This window comes from Bombina bombina, chromosome 3, assembly GCF_027579735.1.
Source record: "Bombina bombina isolate aBomBom1 chromosome 3, aBomBom1.pri, whole genome shotgun sequence".
Lineage (NCBI taxonomy): Eukaryota > Metazoa > Chordata > Amphibia > Anura > Bombinatoridae > Bombina > Bombina bombina.
In genome coordinates this window covers 817,858,619-817,874,574 of record NC_069501.1, presented here as the reverse complement: position 1 = coordinate 817,874,574, position 15,956 = coordinate 817,858,619, and the positions used below count along the sequence as shown (strand labels likewise).

At 38.0% G+C, this 15,956-nt stretch overlaps 1 protein-coding gene across 1 annotated transcript in view; it reads left to right on the top strand.

Moving 5' to 3' along the window:
- MCF2L (MCF.2 cell line derived transforming sequence like) overlaps nucleotides 1–15,956 on the top strand; it is a 353,557-nt gene that overhangs the window by 248,599 nt on the left and 89,002 nt on the right. Inside the window, 6 exon segments of the mRNA XM_053707774.1 lie at nucleotides 11,589–11,705; nucleotides 12,071–12,220; nucleotides 12,917–13,041; nucleotides 13,795–13,909; nucleotides 14,964–15,083; nucleotides 15,539–15,730. Coding sequence (XP_053563749.1) covers nucleotides 11,589–11,705; nucleotides 12,071–12,220; nucleotides 12,917–13,041; nucleotides 13,795–13,909; nucleotides 14,964–15,083; nucleotides 15,539–15,730 — 819 coding nt within the window.

The window sequence follows — 15,956 nt, the reverse complement described above, 5'->3', positions numbered from 1 at the left end:
CCATCCTTCAAGATGGAGACTATACGCTCCATTCTTCCTTTAGTACAAGAGGGTGAGTTCATGACAACCATAGACCTAAAGAATGCGTATCTTCATGTTCCTATTCACAGGGATCATCACAAATTCCTGAGATTTGCCTTTCTGGACAAACATTTCCAGTTTGTGGCCCTTCCATTTGAGCTAGCCACGGTTCCCAGAAATTTTTCAAAGGTTCTGGGGGCTCTTTTGGCAGTGATCTGGTCTTGTGGAATTGCTGTGGCACCCTACCTGGGACGACATATTGGTTCAGGCGCCATCTTTTCAACAAGCAAAATCTCACACAGAGATATTGTCCCCTTTTCTTTGTTCCCACATGGATGGAATGTGAATCTGGAAAAAAGCTCCCTTTACCTTGCTACAAGAGTAGTGTTCTTAGGGACCATAATAGAGTCTCTATAAGGCAAATGTGGGGTGTAGGCTAATAAAAAGTTAATAAAGCTGAGTCATAAATTTAGACAAAGCAAAACCTGTTTAAAGGTGTGAAAATGCAGACCCTTGAAATGTATATTAATAAACTTTTAAGAAGGAGAGTATTGTAGTGATCTAATAAGTAACTACACAAGAGACAGGGATATCAGCATTTTCTTTTTTATTAATGGGTATAATAACCTTAGCAATCATCCCCATTCGGGTAAAACACAGTGCTATAAAGTTCATGCAAGCCTATACCAGATCGAGACCCTAATACTGGGCTTTACATTTGAACCACATCCAGAAAGTACACGGTAAAGCTAAGGCCATACAGTCCTAGGACAGCAGTTTGCAACATTCACACATAATTCTAGTGTTCATGAGTTCAATTCAACAAATAACACCTCTAATAGAGGATGGCAGTGCAATGAGCTGCACTAATTAGCCATCATGTTAACCCATGAGGATCTATATTTGCTAAATAGAGTATTAACATTTGCCATTTTAGTTATCGTTAAGTACATAAGAAAAACTTGGCTTATGTGTGATAATTAGACCAAGGGGAAACCGAGCAACACCTTTTTCAGAGGGCACCCCTAACATATATGAAGGATATGGTGTCATGAAAATAAATTGTGAAGGATCTATGTTCGGTCCCCCGACTCAGCTTTGTTAACTTTTATTAGCCTACTCCCCACATTTGCCTTATTTAATATTCAACTTAAGTTCTTTAGTGGATACTTATTCTAACTTAACTATTGGGTGAGGTTATGGCTGTATAGCATTACAGACTATATTAATAGTTGCTAATTAATTTTCACTATTCACAGTGCTCTATTTGTGATTGCTTGCTTATATTGGGTATAAGATTCCGTATTGTCCCTCTTTTCTCTTTATTGATCATTGCAGCCTCTTTTGACTGGGTTGCAATACTTATAGATTTTATAATAACTATTAATATTGACATATTCGCACTCTGTAGCTTCTGGGCACACTGCCCACATTTTGAAGTTTATTATGGCTTTTGAGGTCTCAGATGAACAATGGGAGGTAGAACTTGGCGAGTCCCTTCTTAATAATGCTTCATTAGATGTTGATGCCACTACTAATATTTACAGCGCTTTTAAGAAATATCGTAATTTAGTGATTAAGCAAATTTGAATGAGAGCTGAGAAATTTAGTTTGGAGAACTATATTAAACTTAATTTATAAAATAATACCAAGAGGTCTCCGCCTGCATCTTGATCCAGGTATGCACATGAGAAATGATGAGGATGATAATTTTATGGAGGATTGGAACAACAGGCTCTCTGATTGTTCTTTAGACCTCATGCAGAGAATGGTGAATAAAGATATAATTAAATTGGACAGGATTAAAATTGAAATTGATGAGGCATTGAAGGTTGTAAATAGCTTTGAAGGTGATTAAAAATTAGCTAAGCTTAATGAGGAGACTAAGGATGTTGTTTCTAAGTTACAACAGGAAATTAAACAACGTAAACGTAGAAAATTAGGACGTGATCAGGATGACTACAAGAAGAATCAGGTATATACCTATTTCCTTAACAGAAATTCATATGACTCAGGTACCAACTGTTCGGATATTGAAAGTGAGCAAAAATCAAAAAACGAGGCAGCAGGTACGCACGTAAAAAAGAAAGGAAACATGGAGGAAGGAAAAGGAGTAGAAATAAAAACAGATTCTATGGAGGGACAGATATCCAGAACAAGGGGCAGATTCCAGAGGAGAGGAAGGGGGATGAGGAGAGGTATGGAGAAAATGAGGACACGGAGGGATTACAGAGGGGACTTTTAGGTGACCCACCCTCTAATAAGAGTGATGAGTTACAAATTGTAAATCTTTCTTCATTCCCACTCAATAATGCACATGTTAATTTATTGAAAAAAAGCCTTTCCTACTGTCCAACAAATAGTTTGGATAAATTTACGGTTATAAAGGATTTACATCTTTTTGCCCGTAAAGTGGTTCTTTCTCATGTAATGAAGGCTAAAATTACCAGTGATGTTAATGAGGGAGCTAATACCGTGACTTTAGATAGGGAAGACCGTGAAGCAGTTGAGGGTCTGGTGAGTCTACTTAATGACGAAATCCACCTTGAAGAATCCCCCACTGATAACCCCCTATTCGTACAAGAAGTTATCAACACTCCTGAGTTGGTGGTCAACTCAGGTTTAAAAAGGAAGTCTGAGTACATGCCTGCTTTGGCCTTGGTACCAGTGGTCCAATTGTTTGTAAGGGAAGTTGAAAAAGAGATAAACAAAATCTCTTTTGATAAAATCTCAAGGGATAACCTAAAGAAGGAAGAAAGAAAGGCATTGTTTGAATTAACTAACCAAAAAGGCATTTAAGGGGGGCAACCTGGTAATTATGGATGAGGTAAAATATGTTAATGAGGTGAAACGACAACTCAGAAATAAAGAGCAGTACCTCCCGTTGCCAGGTAGTCCCATTGAACCCATACAGGCTGAACTGTTACACCTGCTTAATGATGCTAGAAAAGAAGGTATCATCAATAAAAACAAATGCAATTACCTTTACACAAAGTTCCCCAGAGTTCCAGTGTTTTACTGTATCCCTAAACTTCATAAGAATTTAAGAGACCCTCCGGGTCGTCCCATAATTTCTGGGATTGGGAGCATTACAGAGAACCTGGGGAACTATGTGGACAAATTCTTGCAACTGCAAATTCACCACTTTAACATCTTATGTGAAGGACACTAGTGACCTGCTTAGAAATATTGATGGTCTGGCAGTTGAACAGGACACCCTATTGGTATCACTAGATGTCGAAGGACTCTACTCTTCTATACCCCATAAGGTGGGTATAAGAGCAGCAAGACATTTTCTTGAAATCAGAGGCCCCGGGTACAATAAACATACCGAATTTGTTTTAAAATTGTTGAAATTTGTTCTTACAATGTCTTTCTCTTTGACCAGATATTTTATAAGCAAATTAGGGGAACGGCAATGGGGGCCACTTGTGCCCCATCCTATGCCTGCCTCCACCTTGGCCTATAGGAAAACCAGGTGGTTTTTGGCTATTTGCAAGAATGGCTAGATGATCACGTCCTAATTTGGCTTTATTATGTGGACGACGTGTTCCTCCTTTGGAGGGGCACGGAAGAGTCTTTGCAAGAATTTGTGAAAATACTCAGTGTCAATGAATTTAATATTCTTTTGACTTTTGACTATAGCATATATAGGAAGGAACCTTGTTGGCAACGGAAATATATCGTAAAGACACGGCCACCAACAATATTTTGGAAGCCTCTAGTCATCATCCAAGGTCTCTAATAAGAGGTATTCCGGTTGGGCAGTTTCTCCGTTTAAGGAGAAACTGCTCAAGTCTGAATAAATATAATCAACACGCTGGGGAGATGTTTAGCAGATTTGAAAAAAGAGTTACTCCAAACATAATTTAAATTTTGCTTTGAATAGAGCAAGAAAAGAAAATAGAGATGATTTACTCTATCAGAAAAAAGACAAACCAAGAGACCAAACAATTCGCTTCGTTAAGGAGTATAACTGTCATTGGGAAAAGATACGTTGCATCCTAAAAGAAAAATGGCAATTCCTACAAGCTGATGAAGCCGTTTCTAAGCTTGTAGGAGTACAACCTTCTTTGGTAGCTAGACGAGCTCCTAACTTAAAGGATAAACTCGTCAAAAGTTTCTATGTAAAGAGTCCAAATCCTAAGGACTGGCTAGGTGAACATAGAAAAATCAAAGGATGCTTCCAATGTGGTCACTGTGTCCTCTGTAGATACATTGTCCGCTCAAAAACCTTCTCAACAGGAGGGGTTTCTTTTCCCATAAAGCAGTTCATAAATTGTAAAACAGAGAATGTTATCTACCTACTTTCTTGTAGTTGCCCGATTTTCTATGTAGGTAAGACTTAGATGTATGTTGAAGGACAGAGTGTCCGAACATAGGGACGATATAAAAGCAAATAAAGATGGCGACATAAAAAGTGGGGTAGCTCTGCATTTTCTAATACATCATAACTCCAATGTGACAGACCTCAAAGTCATAGGTATAGAAACTTGTTCCCTCTTTGGCAGAGGAGGGGACATTGATAATATACTTCTCAAAAAGGAAACAGCCTGGATGTATAAACTACAAACTTTGGCCCCAAAGGGTCTTAATGAGAAGTTTGAGTTTGCGGCTTTCCTATAAAAGTTTGGGATATAAAACACACTTTCTCCCCTTTATTACTATGTGGACAGTTTGTTGTGAGGCACGGCGTGCGAATATTGTTTCAATATGCTAAGTAAAGAATGTTAAAGTTAAAATTGTTGAAGAAATGGTCTGAGAAAATTGGGACAAAACTAGTTTAAAATCATGATAGTGAGTATTTGGTCTATCATGGTATTTAAATGTCCATTCATATTGTTAACTGAATGCGTATACTAGTTCAGGGCTATTCATGTGAACCATGGATAATGTAAATATATATGTAGAAGTTTTTTATATTAATTTTTTTCCGGTATCTACATTCCTAGTGGTCCTAAATAAATTGGACACTACGAGTGTATTATGATGATTAGCTTATCCGGAATTATAAATAAATGCATTTTATTTTCTGATATTTTGGTTAAATGTAACTACACAGCAAGTGTTTTTAGTTAATTTCAATTTTTCACCCTTCCTCGTAATCAAACATATGCAGCTCTAACGGTTTGTCCCATTGGTTGTTTCTCTAAATGCTTAGCCAATCAGTGGGAACTATGGACGGTAAATAGCAAGGTTTGTCTATGTCCTCTATCCGTTTGCCCTGAGGAAACCCCATGACATAGTGGTCACGTGGGGGTGAAATGCGCGTTGGCAGTGACGTGCACGGAGCGGGCCGCTCTGTCTTTGGTACAAGCAAGTTTGCAACTAAGTTGATACAATTGGAACAATTGGAAACAAAGTTGGCAATTTACAGGCTTAGTGAAGCCGTTTGGATACACGATTGCTGGTTGTTTGCCTTGGAGGATTGCCTCAACAGACATTGTGACTTTGCCGTAACAGAGGGAAGGCATTCTACCCCCGCTGAAGACGTAACTATATGGTGTTTTTTCGATCAGGCACATGTTTAACTTGTATTCTGGGCGGTTCTCATTAACAAGCACTACAAGTTTGGAGGAAACAAACCTTTTTGTCTGACTTGTTGTCTATTAAGAACACTATGACAACGGTTTACCTATATATGTACATGATACCTGTCACCTTTATTTTCGTTGTAGCTATATTGTAATTTTGTCTGATTATTACAATTTGCAAAGTGGCACCATTGTGACCTAAGATTAGGGGGACCGAACATAGATCCTTCACAATTTATTTTCAGGACACCATATCCTTCATATATGTTAGGGGTGCCCTCTGAAATAGGTGTTGCTCGGTTTCCCCTTGGTCTAATTATCACACATAAGCCAAGTTTTTCTTAGGTACTTAACGATAACTAAAATGGCAAATGTTAATACTCTATTTAGCAAATATAGATCCTCATGGGTTAACATGATGGCTAATTAGTGCAGGTCATTGCACTGCCATCCTCTGTTAGAGGTGTTATTTGTTGAATTGAACTCATGAACACTAGAATTATGTGTGAATGTTGCAAACTGCTGTCCTAGGACTGTATGGCCTTAGCTTTACCGTGTACTTTCTGGATGTGGTTCAAATGTAAAGCCCAGTATTAGGGTCTATATCTGGTATAGGCTTGCATAAACTTTATTGCACTGTGTTTTTCCCGAATGGGGATGATTGCTAAGGTTATTATAACCATTAATAAAAAAGAAAATGCTGATATCCCTGTCTCTTGTGTAGTTACTTATTAGGTCACTACAATACTCTCCTTCTTAAAAGTTTATTAATAATAGATTCTCTATTGATGAAGATTTTTCTGACAGAGGTCAGGAGATACAAAATAATTTCCTCTTGCCTCTCTCTTCAGGCTACTGCTTATCCTTCAGTGGCTCAATGTATGGAGGTAATCGTTCTGATGGTGGCTTCCATGGACATCATTCCTTTTGCTCGATTCCATTTGAGAGCTCTCCAGTTGTATATGCTCAGACAATGGAATGGCGACCATACAGATTTATCTCCGAGAATAGAGTTAGATCAGTCATCAAGGGACTCGCTCCCATGGTGAATTTCTCAGGAACATCTGTGACCACGGACGCCAGCCTGCTGGGCTGGGGAGCAGTCTGGAAATCGTTAAAAGCTCAGGTCCTTTGGACTCGGGAGGAGTCTGCTCTTCCCATCAACATCTTGGTGTTGAGGGCGATTTTACAATGCTCTATTGGCTTGGCCTCAGTTGTCCTCAGCCCAGTTTATCAGGTTCCAGTCAGACAACATAATCTCTGTGGTTACATCAATCATCAGGGAGGAACTCGGAGTTCCTTATCCATGAAGGAAGTTACTTGGATTCTTCAGTTAGCTGAGACCCACAATTGCTGTCTATCTGCCATCCACATTCCAGGAGTAGACAACTGGGAAGTGGATTTTCTGAGCAGACAGACTTTTCATTCCGGGGAGTGGGAACTCCATCCGGAGGTGTTTTCCAGCTTAGTCCTCAAATGGGGGGTCCCGGAGTTAGATCTAATGGTGTCCTATCAGAACGGCAAGCTTCCAAGGTATGGTTCAAGGTCAAGAGATTCAGCAGGCTGTTCTGATAGATGCTCTGTTGGTTCCTTGGATTTTCAGGATGACATACCTGTTTCCTCCATTTGCTCTCTTTCCATGAGTCATTGCTCGTATCAAACAGGAGAGGGCATCAGTAATTCTAATAGCCCCTGCGTGGCCTTGCAGGATCTGGTTTGCAGACCTAGGGGAGATGTCATCTCTCCCACCTTGGAGACTACCTCTGAGGATGGACCTCCTGATTCAGGGTCCCTTCCTTCATCCTAATCTTGTTTCTCTGAAGCTGATTGCTTGGAGATTTAATGCTTCATTCTGTCTATAATGTCCATGATTCAGGCTCGTAAGCCTGTTACTAGAAAGATTTACTATAAGATATGAGGTAAATATCTTTTTGTGTGAATCCAAGAGCTACGCTTGGAGTAGAATTAGAATTCCTAGAATTATATCTTTTCTTCAGGAAGGCCTGGAGAAGGGATTGTCAGTCAGTACCCTGAAGGCTCAGATTTCTGCTTTATCAGTTTTTAGGATAAAAAAGGTTAAGAAGCGCCTCACTTTCAACCCTGTGTGCTGTTTAAACAGAATAATCTCACAATTATTCTACGGTGAACATATAGGAAAGAGAAAAATTATAAACAGCGCTTGGCCTATATTGAAATATAGGATAGCTAGGGAAGTAAAACAACTTAGTTAAAAGTAAACTAAATATACTCTAAATATAATGCTCCAAAGTGCAAAGATTAGGACACAGAGAGGGAACAACAATTTCCTGATTGATATTTCTATTAAAAACAACCTTAGGAAGGAAACCTAACTTAGTACAAAGAACCGCCTTATCGGCATGAAAAATATTATAAGGGGAATCACACTGCAGAGCGGAGAGTTCCGAGACTCTTTGAGCAGAAGAGATAGCAAAAAGAAATGTCTATTGAATGCAACGGCTCAAACTGAGCCAGCTATAAAACTTTAAGAACAAGGTCAAGGTTCCAAGGAGGAGCAACAGACTTAAAGACAGGCCTGATTTTGACCAAGGCCTGACAAAAAGATTGCACATCTGACACATTCGCCAAACGTTTATGTAGTAAAACTGATAAAGCATATAGGAAAGAGAAACATTATAAACAGCGCTTAGCCTATATTGAAATACAGGATAGCTAGGGAAGTAAAACAACTTAGTTAAAAGTAAACTAAATATAATCTAAATATAATGCTCCAAAGTGGTGTGATAAATATAAATTATTTATTAATACATAAATGACAGCAGACGATTTGTCTTAAATGGTGTGCTTAAAATAAACTAAAATAGCAAATGTTAAAAGTAAATAAAATTCTAGAGAGGGGAGGACGTTTCCTCAGCCTCTATATTGCATTAATACCACTTCAGCTATTTGAGTAAACCACCTTCAAATATAATACTATTGGAGCCAGCTCAGTCCAAATATCATAGGTTGTAACTTCTGTATCAACTTCTGTTTAAACACCCTTAAGTAATGGGCAGAAAGTTTATTTTAAGCACACCATTTAAGACAAATCGTCTGCTGTCATTTATGTATTAATAAATAATTTATATTTATCACACCACTTTGGATCATTATATTTAGATTATATTTAGTTTACTTTTAACTAAGTTGTTTTACTTCCCTAGCTATCCTGTATTTCAATATAGGCTAAGCGCTGTTTATAATGTTTCTCTTTCCTATATGCTTTATCAGTTTTACTACATAAACGTTTGGCGAATGTGTCAGATGTGCAATCTTTTTGTCAGGCCTTGGTCAAAATCAGGCCTGTCTTTAAGTCTGTTGCTCCTCCTTGGAACCTTGACCTTGTTCTTAAAGTTTTATAGCTGGCTCAGTTTGAGCCGTTGCATTCAATAGACATTTCTTTTTGCTATCTCTTCTGCTCAAAGAGTCTCGGAACTCTCCGCTCTGCAGTGTGATTCCCCTTATAATATTTTTCATGCCGATAAGGCGGTTCTTTGTACTAAGTTAGGTTTCCTTCCTAAGGTTGTTTTTAATAGAAATATCAATCAGGAAATTGTTGTTCCCTCTCTGTGTCCTAATCCTTCTTCTTCCAAAGACAGTTTGTTGCACAATTTGGATGTTGTACGTGCTCTTAAATTCTACTTACAGGCGACTAAGGATTGTCGCCAGTCCTTTGCCCTCTGTTCTCTGGGAAACGTAAAGGTCAGAAATCTACTGCTACTACTCTTTCTTTTTGGTTACGAAGTATAATTCGTTTGGCTTATGAGACTACTGGACAGCAGCCTCCTGAGAGAATTACGGCTCATTCCACAAGAGCTGTTTCCTCTTCTTGGGCTTTCAAAAATGATGCTTCTGTGGAACAAATTTGCAAGCCTGCAACTTGGTCTTCTCTACATACTTTTTCCAAATTTTACAAATTTGATATTTTTGCCTCGGTTGAGGCTTTTTTTGGGAGAAAGGTTCTTCAAGCGGTGGTCCCTTCTGTTTAGGACTGCCTGTCTTGTCCCTCCCTAGCTTGGGTATTGGTTCCCAACAGTAATTACTCAAGCCATGGACTCACCATATCTTAGGAAAGAAAAACAAAATTTATGATTACCTGTTAAATGTATTTATTTCCGGATATGGTCCACTTATTTTAAGACAGTTGTTCTTTTGGCTATAACCTCAGGCACCTCTACACCTTGTGTTATTCCTTTTTCTCCATTTCTCTTCGGTCAAATGACTGGGGGTTGTGGGTAAGGGAGTGATACTTAGCTTAACTGTGGTGCTTTTTGCCTCCTCCTGCTGGCCAGGAGTGATATTCCCAATTTAAGCATCTCTCATTCTATTGGATGATGAATCATCCAATAGAATGAGAGCTGCTTAAATCCTATTGGCTGATTTGAACAGCCAATAGGATTTTAGCAGCTCTAATTCCTATTGGCTGATTAAAAATTTTCAGCCAATAGGAATGCAAGGGACGCCATCTTGAATCGCGTACCTTGCATTGAAAATTCAGTGTACAGCGGCGACCGTATGAAGAGGATGCTCCACGCTGGATGTCTTCAGTATGGACCCGCTCCGCACCGCCGGGATCAAGATAGAAGATGCCGTCTGGATGAAGATAGAAGAGGCCGCCTGAATGAAGATCGTTCAAGTTAGGGGGTGTTAGGGTTACGGTTAGGTTTAGGGGTTAATATAGTTTAATTTAGATTGTTGCAATGTGGGGGGCTGGCGGTTTAGGGGTTAGCAGGTTTATTTAGTGGTAGTGATGTGGTAGGCCAGAGGTTTAGGGGTTAAAATCTTAATTTAGTTGCGGCGATGTCTGGGAGCAGCAGAATAAGGGTTAATAGATTTATTATAGTGTGGGTAATGTTGGGGTGCAGGGGAATAGGGGTTAATAATTTTAGTATAGTGGCAGCGATATCGGGAGCAGCAGATTAGGGGTTAATAGTTTTATTTAGGTGGCGTGATATCGGGCGGCAGATTAGGGGTTAATAACATTATGTAGGTGCCGGCGATGTCGGTGGGGGGCAGATTAGGGGTGTTTAGACTCTGGGTTTATGTCAGGGTGTTAGGTTTAAACATTATATTTTTTTCCCATATTCCCATAGACATCAATGGGGCTGCGTTACGGAGCTTTTCATTCCGAGATCGCAAGTGTTTTTTTCTGACCCGCTCTCCCCATTGATGTCTATGGGGAAAGCGTTCACAAGCACGTCAAAACAGCGCTTGTATTTTGTGCGGTATGGAGATTAAAAGCACCATATTGCACACACAAGCCAGCTGTTTGAAAACTTGTAATGGCTGTGCTATAGGGGGTTAAATAATGCAACTTTTGTTACATTTGTTAATTTCCGTATAGAGCGCATAACTTGTAATCTAGCTGTGAGTAATTAAAAACAGAGCACCAAGTATTACCTGATTACTTCTGCAATGTTTGCCCTTATTTCTGTCAAGACATGAACCTCACAATTTAGTCATATTTAAAGGGACATTGTAGTAAAAATGGCATACTCTAATTATGTATTTTTTTCTTTGCTTATGCTGTAAGTTTCAATGCTTATCCCTGCAAAGACATTAAGCAAACATTTAAAGCCCCACTTGGGAGCTGCAGAGAAACAGCCAGTGATTGGCAGGGTCATGTGACTGCTGCTGGCTTGATTTTAACTATGTGTTTAACTCCTTTTTAGTTGTTAAATACATAGAGTTACAGCTTGAGTAGTGAAATAACTTACACTAACAAATTAGACCATTCCATTTTTTTCACTGTTATGACCTATTAAGGGGTTGTGTAAAAAAGTGCAAGAGTTTAGGAAAACTGACCTAGAGATATTTTGGATAACTATAGATTAAAAGAAGCTGGAACATTTTTAAATAATCTAGTGTTATATTAGTGAGCTAAATATTAGTATTAGAGAATACAAAAATTAAGTAAAAAAAGTTCAAGAAAAGGTTATATTGTAATACCCCTGTAACCCTGGTTAAGTTTTTCCACTTTATAAATTGAGTAGTAATAATGTATTTGTTGCACAGATCATAATGCTGAACTCAGCAACAGAATTACACAGTTACATTGACAAGTCACAGCTCACACAGGACCTTGACGGCAGTCTGGATTATTGTCATAAAAGCTGGCTACTACACCGCACGGTAAGTGACTTCCTGGTGCTGCGTAGCGCAGGTTTCTCACCCTGTTAACACATTCTCCCCTTGCATAAGGATACCTTGCTCAGAGGACTGGGCTCTAGACCTTGCACACCACACTGAATGTAAAGGAAGACACACTTTGTAGTGGCATTTTTCTGATTGAAGCAAGAGAGCTGAGGTTTTTTGCAGGTGGCTCTCATAGAAGCAAACTAAAATAAAAGGGGAAAGTCTAGTTATAACTACAGATGCATCCCACTCTGACCAAATAGATTTAGAAGTTCCAGCAATGTATTTTCTTGTAATAATTTTGTTTGCATAGAAAAACTTTGACATGACTTTAAAAAGTGATATTTTTTGGTCTTTAATAGGCTATAGAAAATTTTGCCCTAATGGTGAAGCAAACTGCCCAGATACTTCAGTCCTTCGGGACAGAACTGGCTGAAACCGAACTGCCAAATGATGTGCCCTCCACCAGCTCCCTTCTAGCTGTGCATGCAGAGAAGAAAGACAAAATGAAAGTAAGGCACAGCCAAAAGCATTTGTAAATGTTTACGTTAACTCACAGCTTGAAATAACAGTTCTTAACCCCATTGACTGCTAAAAAAAAAAGTTGCAATGCATTTCTATTAAATGAATTGCAACCACTCTTAGGCAATCAAAGGGTTAAACACAGCTCTTCTCAGTGGGTTATATTGGGCCGTGTCATCCCAGCACTTCATGCACAGAACTGTGAGTCTAAACTGTTATCCAGGGATTTGATGAGTGATGGTTGATGTGAAGTTATGTAAATATACTGTTCTATATGGGGAAGACAATTATTATAGCGTGTTGCTTAGTCTTGCCAGACAAACTATTATATGACCACTTCAGCACTTGTATCCAAGGCTCTGGTCTTACTTTCTTTTTCCTTTGTTCAAGAAAGTCTTTTACAATGAACTCTACAGATGTAAGTGCTGCGTGCACCTCTCGCTGTGGGTATCTCATGAATATTACTTCAGGGGAGTGTGAGAACTTGTGCAGTGCTCTTTACTAGTAGACAGATGCAAGCAGGGCAATGCATTACTTTATAAACGGCATCCTGCACATAATGTAGAATTGCAGGTATTTGCTTTAATTTGTTTAACACATTTGTAATGTATTGTTTGTGTGGTGGTGTTCAGCTTTTTGGTGTTGTGGCATTGGCAAGTGTGACTATTAGTTTATCCCTCCTGTAGGATGACCTGAGGTTAGCATTAAAGCAGGGGCATGTCATACTAGACAGGATCATGGAGCCTGTCAAAGAAAACCCTGACTATAGGATGAATGCAGACCAGTTGGACAACCAGACCACTGTGGAAAGGTGAGAGGCATCTTGATCTGTAGATTGTAAGCTCTCCGGGATACAGTCAGTCTCATTTTTGTCTATTTATGTAACTAATTCTTTTTTACCTTGAGTCATTATGTATTCATACTCACCCAGCAATACAAAATTTGGCCGCACTTTACAAATAACTGATAATAATAACAACCAGATTCATAACATGAACGTTATAGGCAAACATCTTGTAATATTATGTTTGATGATCATGTTGTAGAAGCGTTTCTGAGTTCAAGAAACTGAATAAATGAGATTTTTCTCTAAAGTATTAAAACACTCTAGAAACTGACTGCATAGTTCTCTCAGGACTACAAAGCTTTGCCGTCATTATAAAGCATTAAACAACCTGTTCCTGTTAAAACTGGTCATTTGATAATTATTTCCAACTACAATGTAGGGTTCTTTCCTTTTGTAACTTCTCTGAGTAATGTTAAATGTTGGATAATAGTATCATAATCACTTGTTTTTTTATGTTAATAGTGATTTACCAATGTGCAAAACGATAGTAATTAGGCTGGAACATATGACAGAACATAATAAGCTTAATTTATTTAATCTGTAAATCAATCATTAGTGCTCGATAACAATATCCTTCATTGTTACAAATTACATGAAATCATATCAAAATCTGTGCAGTTTGCTTAGTATTGTTGAATATTTTTTGTTTTCTATCTTGTATAGCGCTGAAAAGATAAGCTGATTTTTTGCTAAACACTTTTGTTTCATATTATAAAGGCTGATCATGCAGTTAAATGAAACAGAAACAGCTTTCGATGAGTTTTGGTCAAGACATCAGCAGAAGCTGGAGCAGTGTTTGCAGTTGCGACATTTTGAATTCAAATTTCGAGAGGTAAGGCTTTTAATTGTACAGTTTATTTGGCTGGCCTAGGCTGGAAAGGCCTCTCAAGTTTCTACAGTTACAATGATATTCTTTACATCCTATTCACTAAGGATGGAGACTCTGATGACCTTTAGTAAATAGGCTGTAGCAATCACAAAGGAACTTAGGAAAATTGACAGGTATCATTTGTTTAGGTTCTGTATTTAATGTGTATGTTAATAAACTTGATGGTATTAAGTCGTCTGCTGTGTGTTTGGCACTGTTATTAATGTGAAATCAAGAAAATAAGATTTGTAAAATCAATACGTTAATTGGACGAGTCAGACAAATGAAAATGACTAAATTACAGCGGATAAGTTCTTATTTTTAAGTGAATTTTATTGGGTGAAGCCAGCTGTAGTATAAAAAAAAATATTATTCTTTCACATTCCAGTCTGATCTGTGTGATGATGCATGTCATACAGACTATGTACTCCCAATGTTTAAAGTCATATGCATACCTCTGATTGATACTAAAGAATCATGTGAGTCATAGTTACAATTATGCCAGGCCGGCAAGTAAGGTTATAACAGAATGTCACCAAACGAGAGGGGAAAAAAGCTACTACTATTTCTCAATCTGAGCATACATGGCTTTTTTATTCTGAGAATTTTGGTTGGATTAATATCCATAAAGGGTTAGATTAATAATTAGTGGCCAATAATAATGATATTGAGGGTAAAGGGAATGAACACAGGCAGGGCATGAACTACGTATATTATTGCTACCAGGTAGTAAACGTTTTGATTGCAGTAGAATCTATGACTTAATTGTTGTTAATGTTAATATGTTTCAGATGTAAATAAATGTTTGATATTTTTACCTGGCTCTTCATTTTGGCCTTTTGTAGCTAAGGTGTTTGAGTAAGAACAAAAGATATTCTTGTTAGTATTTATTGGCATTTGGCATAGTAGAATATAATCCCCCCCCATAATGTGAGTAGCGTTACTTTATTTAATATGTTTACTCTTTTTAGTTAAGCTTTGGTACCAAACATTTTATACAACTTTTGCCCTGTTTTAGGTCAAGACATCGCTAGACAGCGTTACTGAGCGATTATCCTCATTCAGGGACGTGGGAAATAGCTGCTCACATGTGGAGCACATCCTGAAGGATCTCAGTAACTTTGAAGAGAGATCTCAGGTAACTGGTTCCCAGATCTGTAAGATGTGTTTGCTTTATAGTGTAAAATTATATAATTAGCAAATAAAAATAATTAATATGAAGATCATATTAATCAAAATACTTAGACGTGCACACAAACATCTTAATAAAATGCTTTGCATTTAAATTGTTTTATTTTTTTCTCATTCTTAAACTATTACATAAGTAGAGTGTTTAAAATAAGCAAATATAGTTGGATAAAAAATAAACACAATAAAACAATGTAAAGCCATCAAGTTGTTGATAATCAATTTGTGTTAAATATAATTATTTTGCTGATCCAGGATAAAAAACAAAAACTTAAATCAAGCAACGTCTTTGTCATGCATATTACAGTATCATTGAAAGCCACCAAGCCTAAAATGCTTCTGTATTGGTAGCTATGCAATGACCAGATTTTATTTCAATTGGCCAACATGCTTTTTTTGTCATAGGAAGTTTTACAGTCTGCCATGGCTTTAGCCAATGAAGGTGATCAGCTCATCCAAAATAATCACTATGCTGTGGACTCAATCCTCCCAAAATGCAGTGAGCTTCATCAGCTGTGTGAGACCACCAGCAACTACATAGAGCAGAGACGGGAGCTCTTCCATAAATCATTGGAGCTACACAGGCACCTGGAGAAGGTGAGTCTCATAATACTTATACCATAATGCATGTTTTGTAAAATAAGCATTAGTTGTATCTGATGTGGATCTGTCTTGTTCTGTATTATATTAACAAGGCAATATATACCCTTGCTTCTCCTTACACTGACAATCACAAATCATAAGTTTAATGTATGTGTGACCTTAACTGGATCTTATTAGCGCTTGATTATATACTGAACATTCTGCACCACATCTTCAAAAT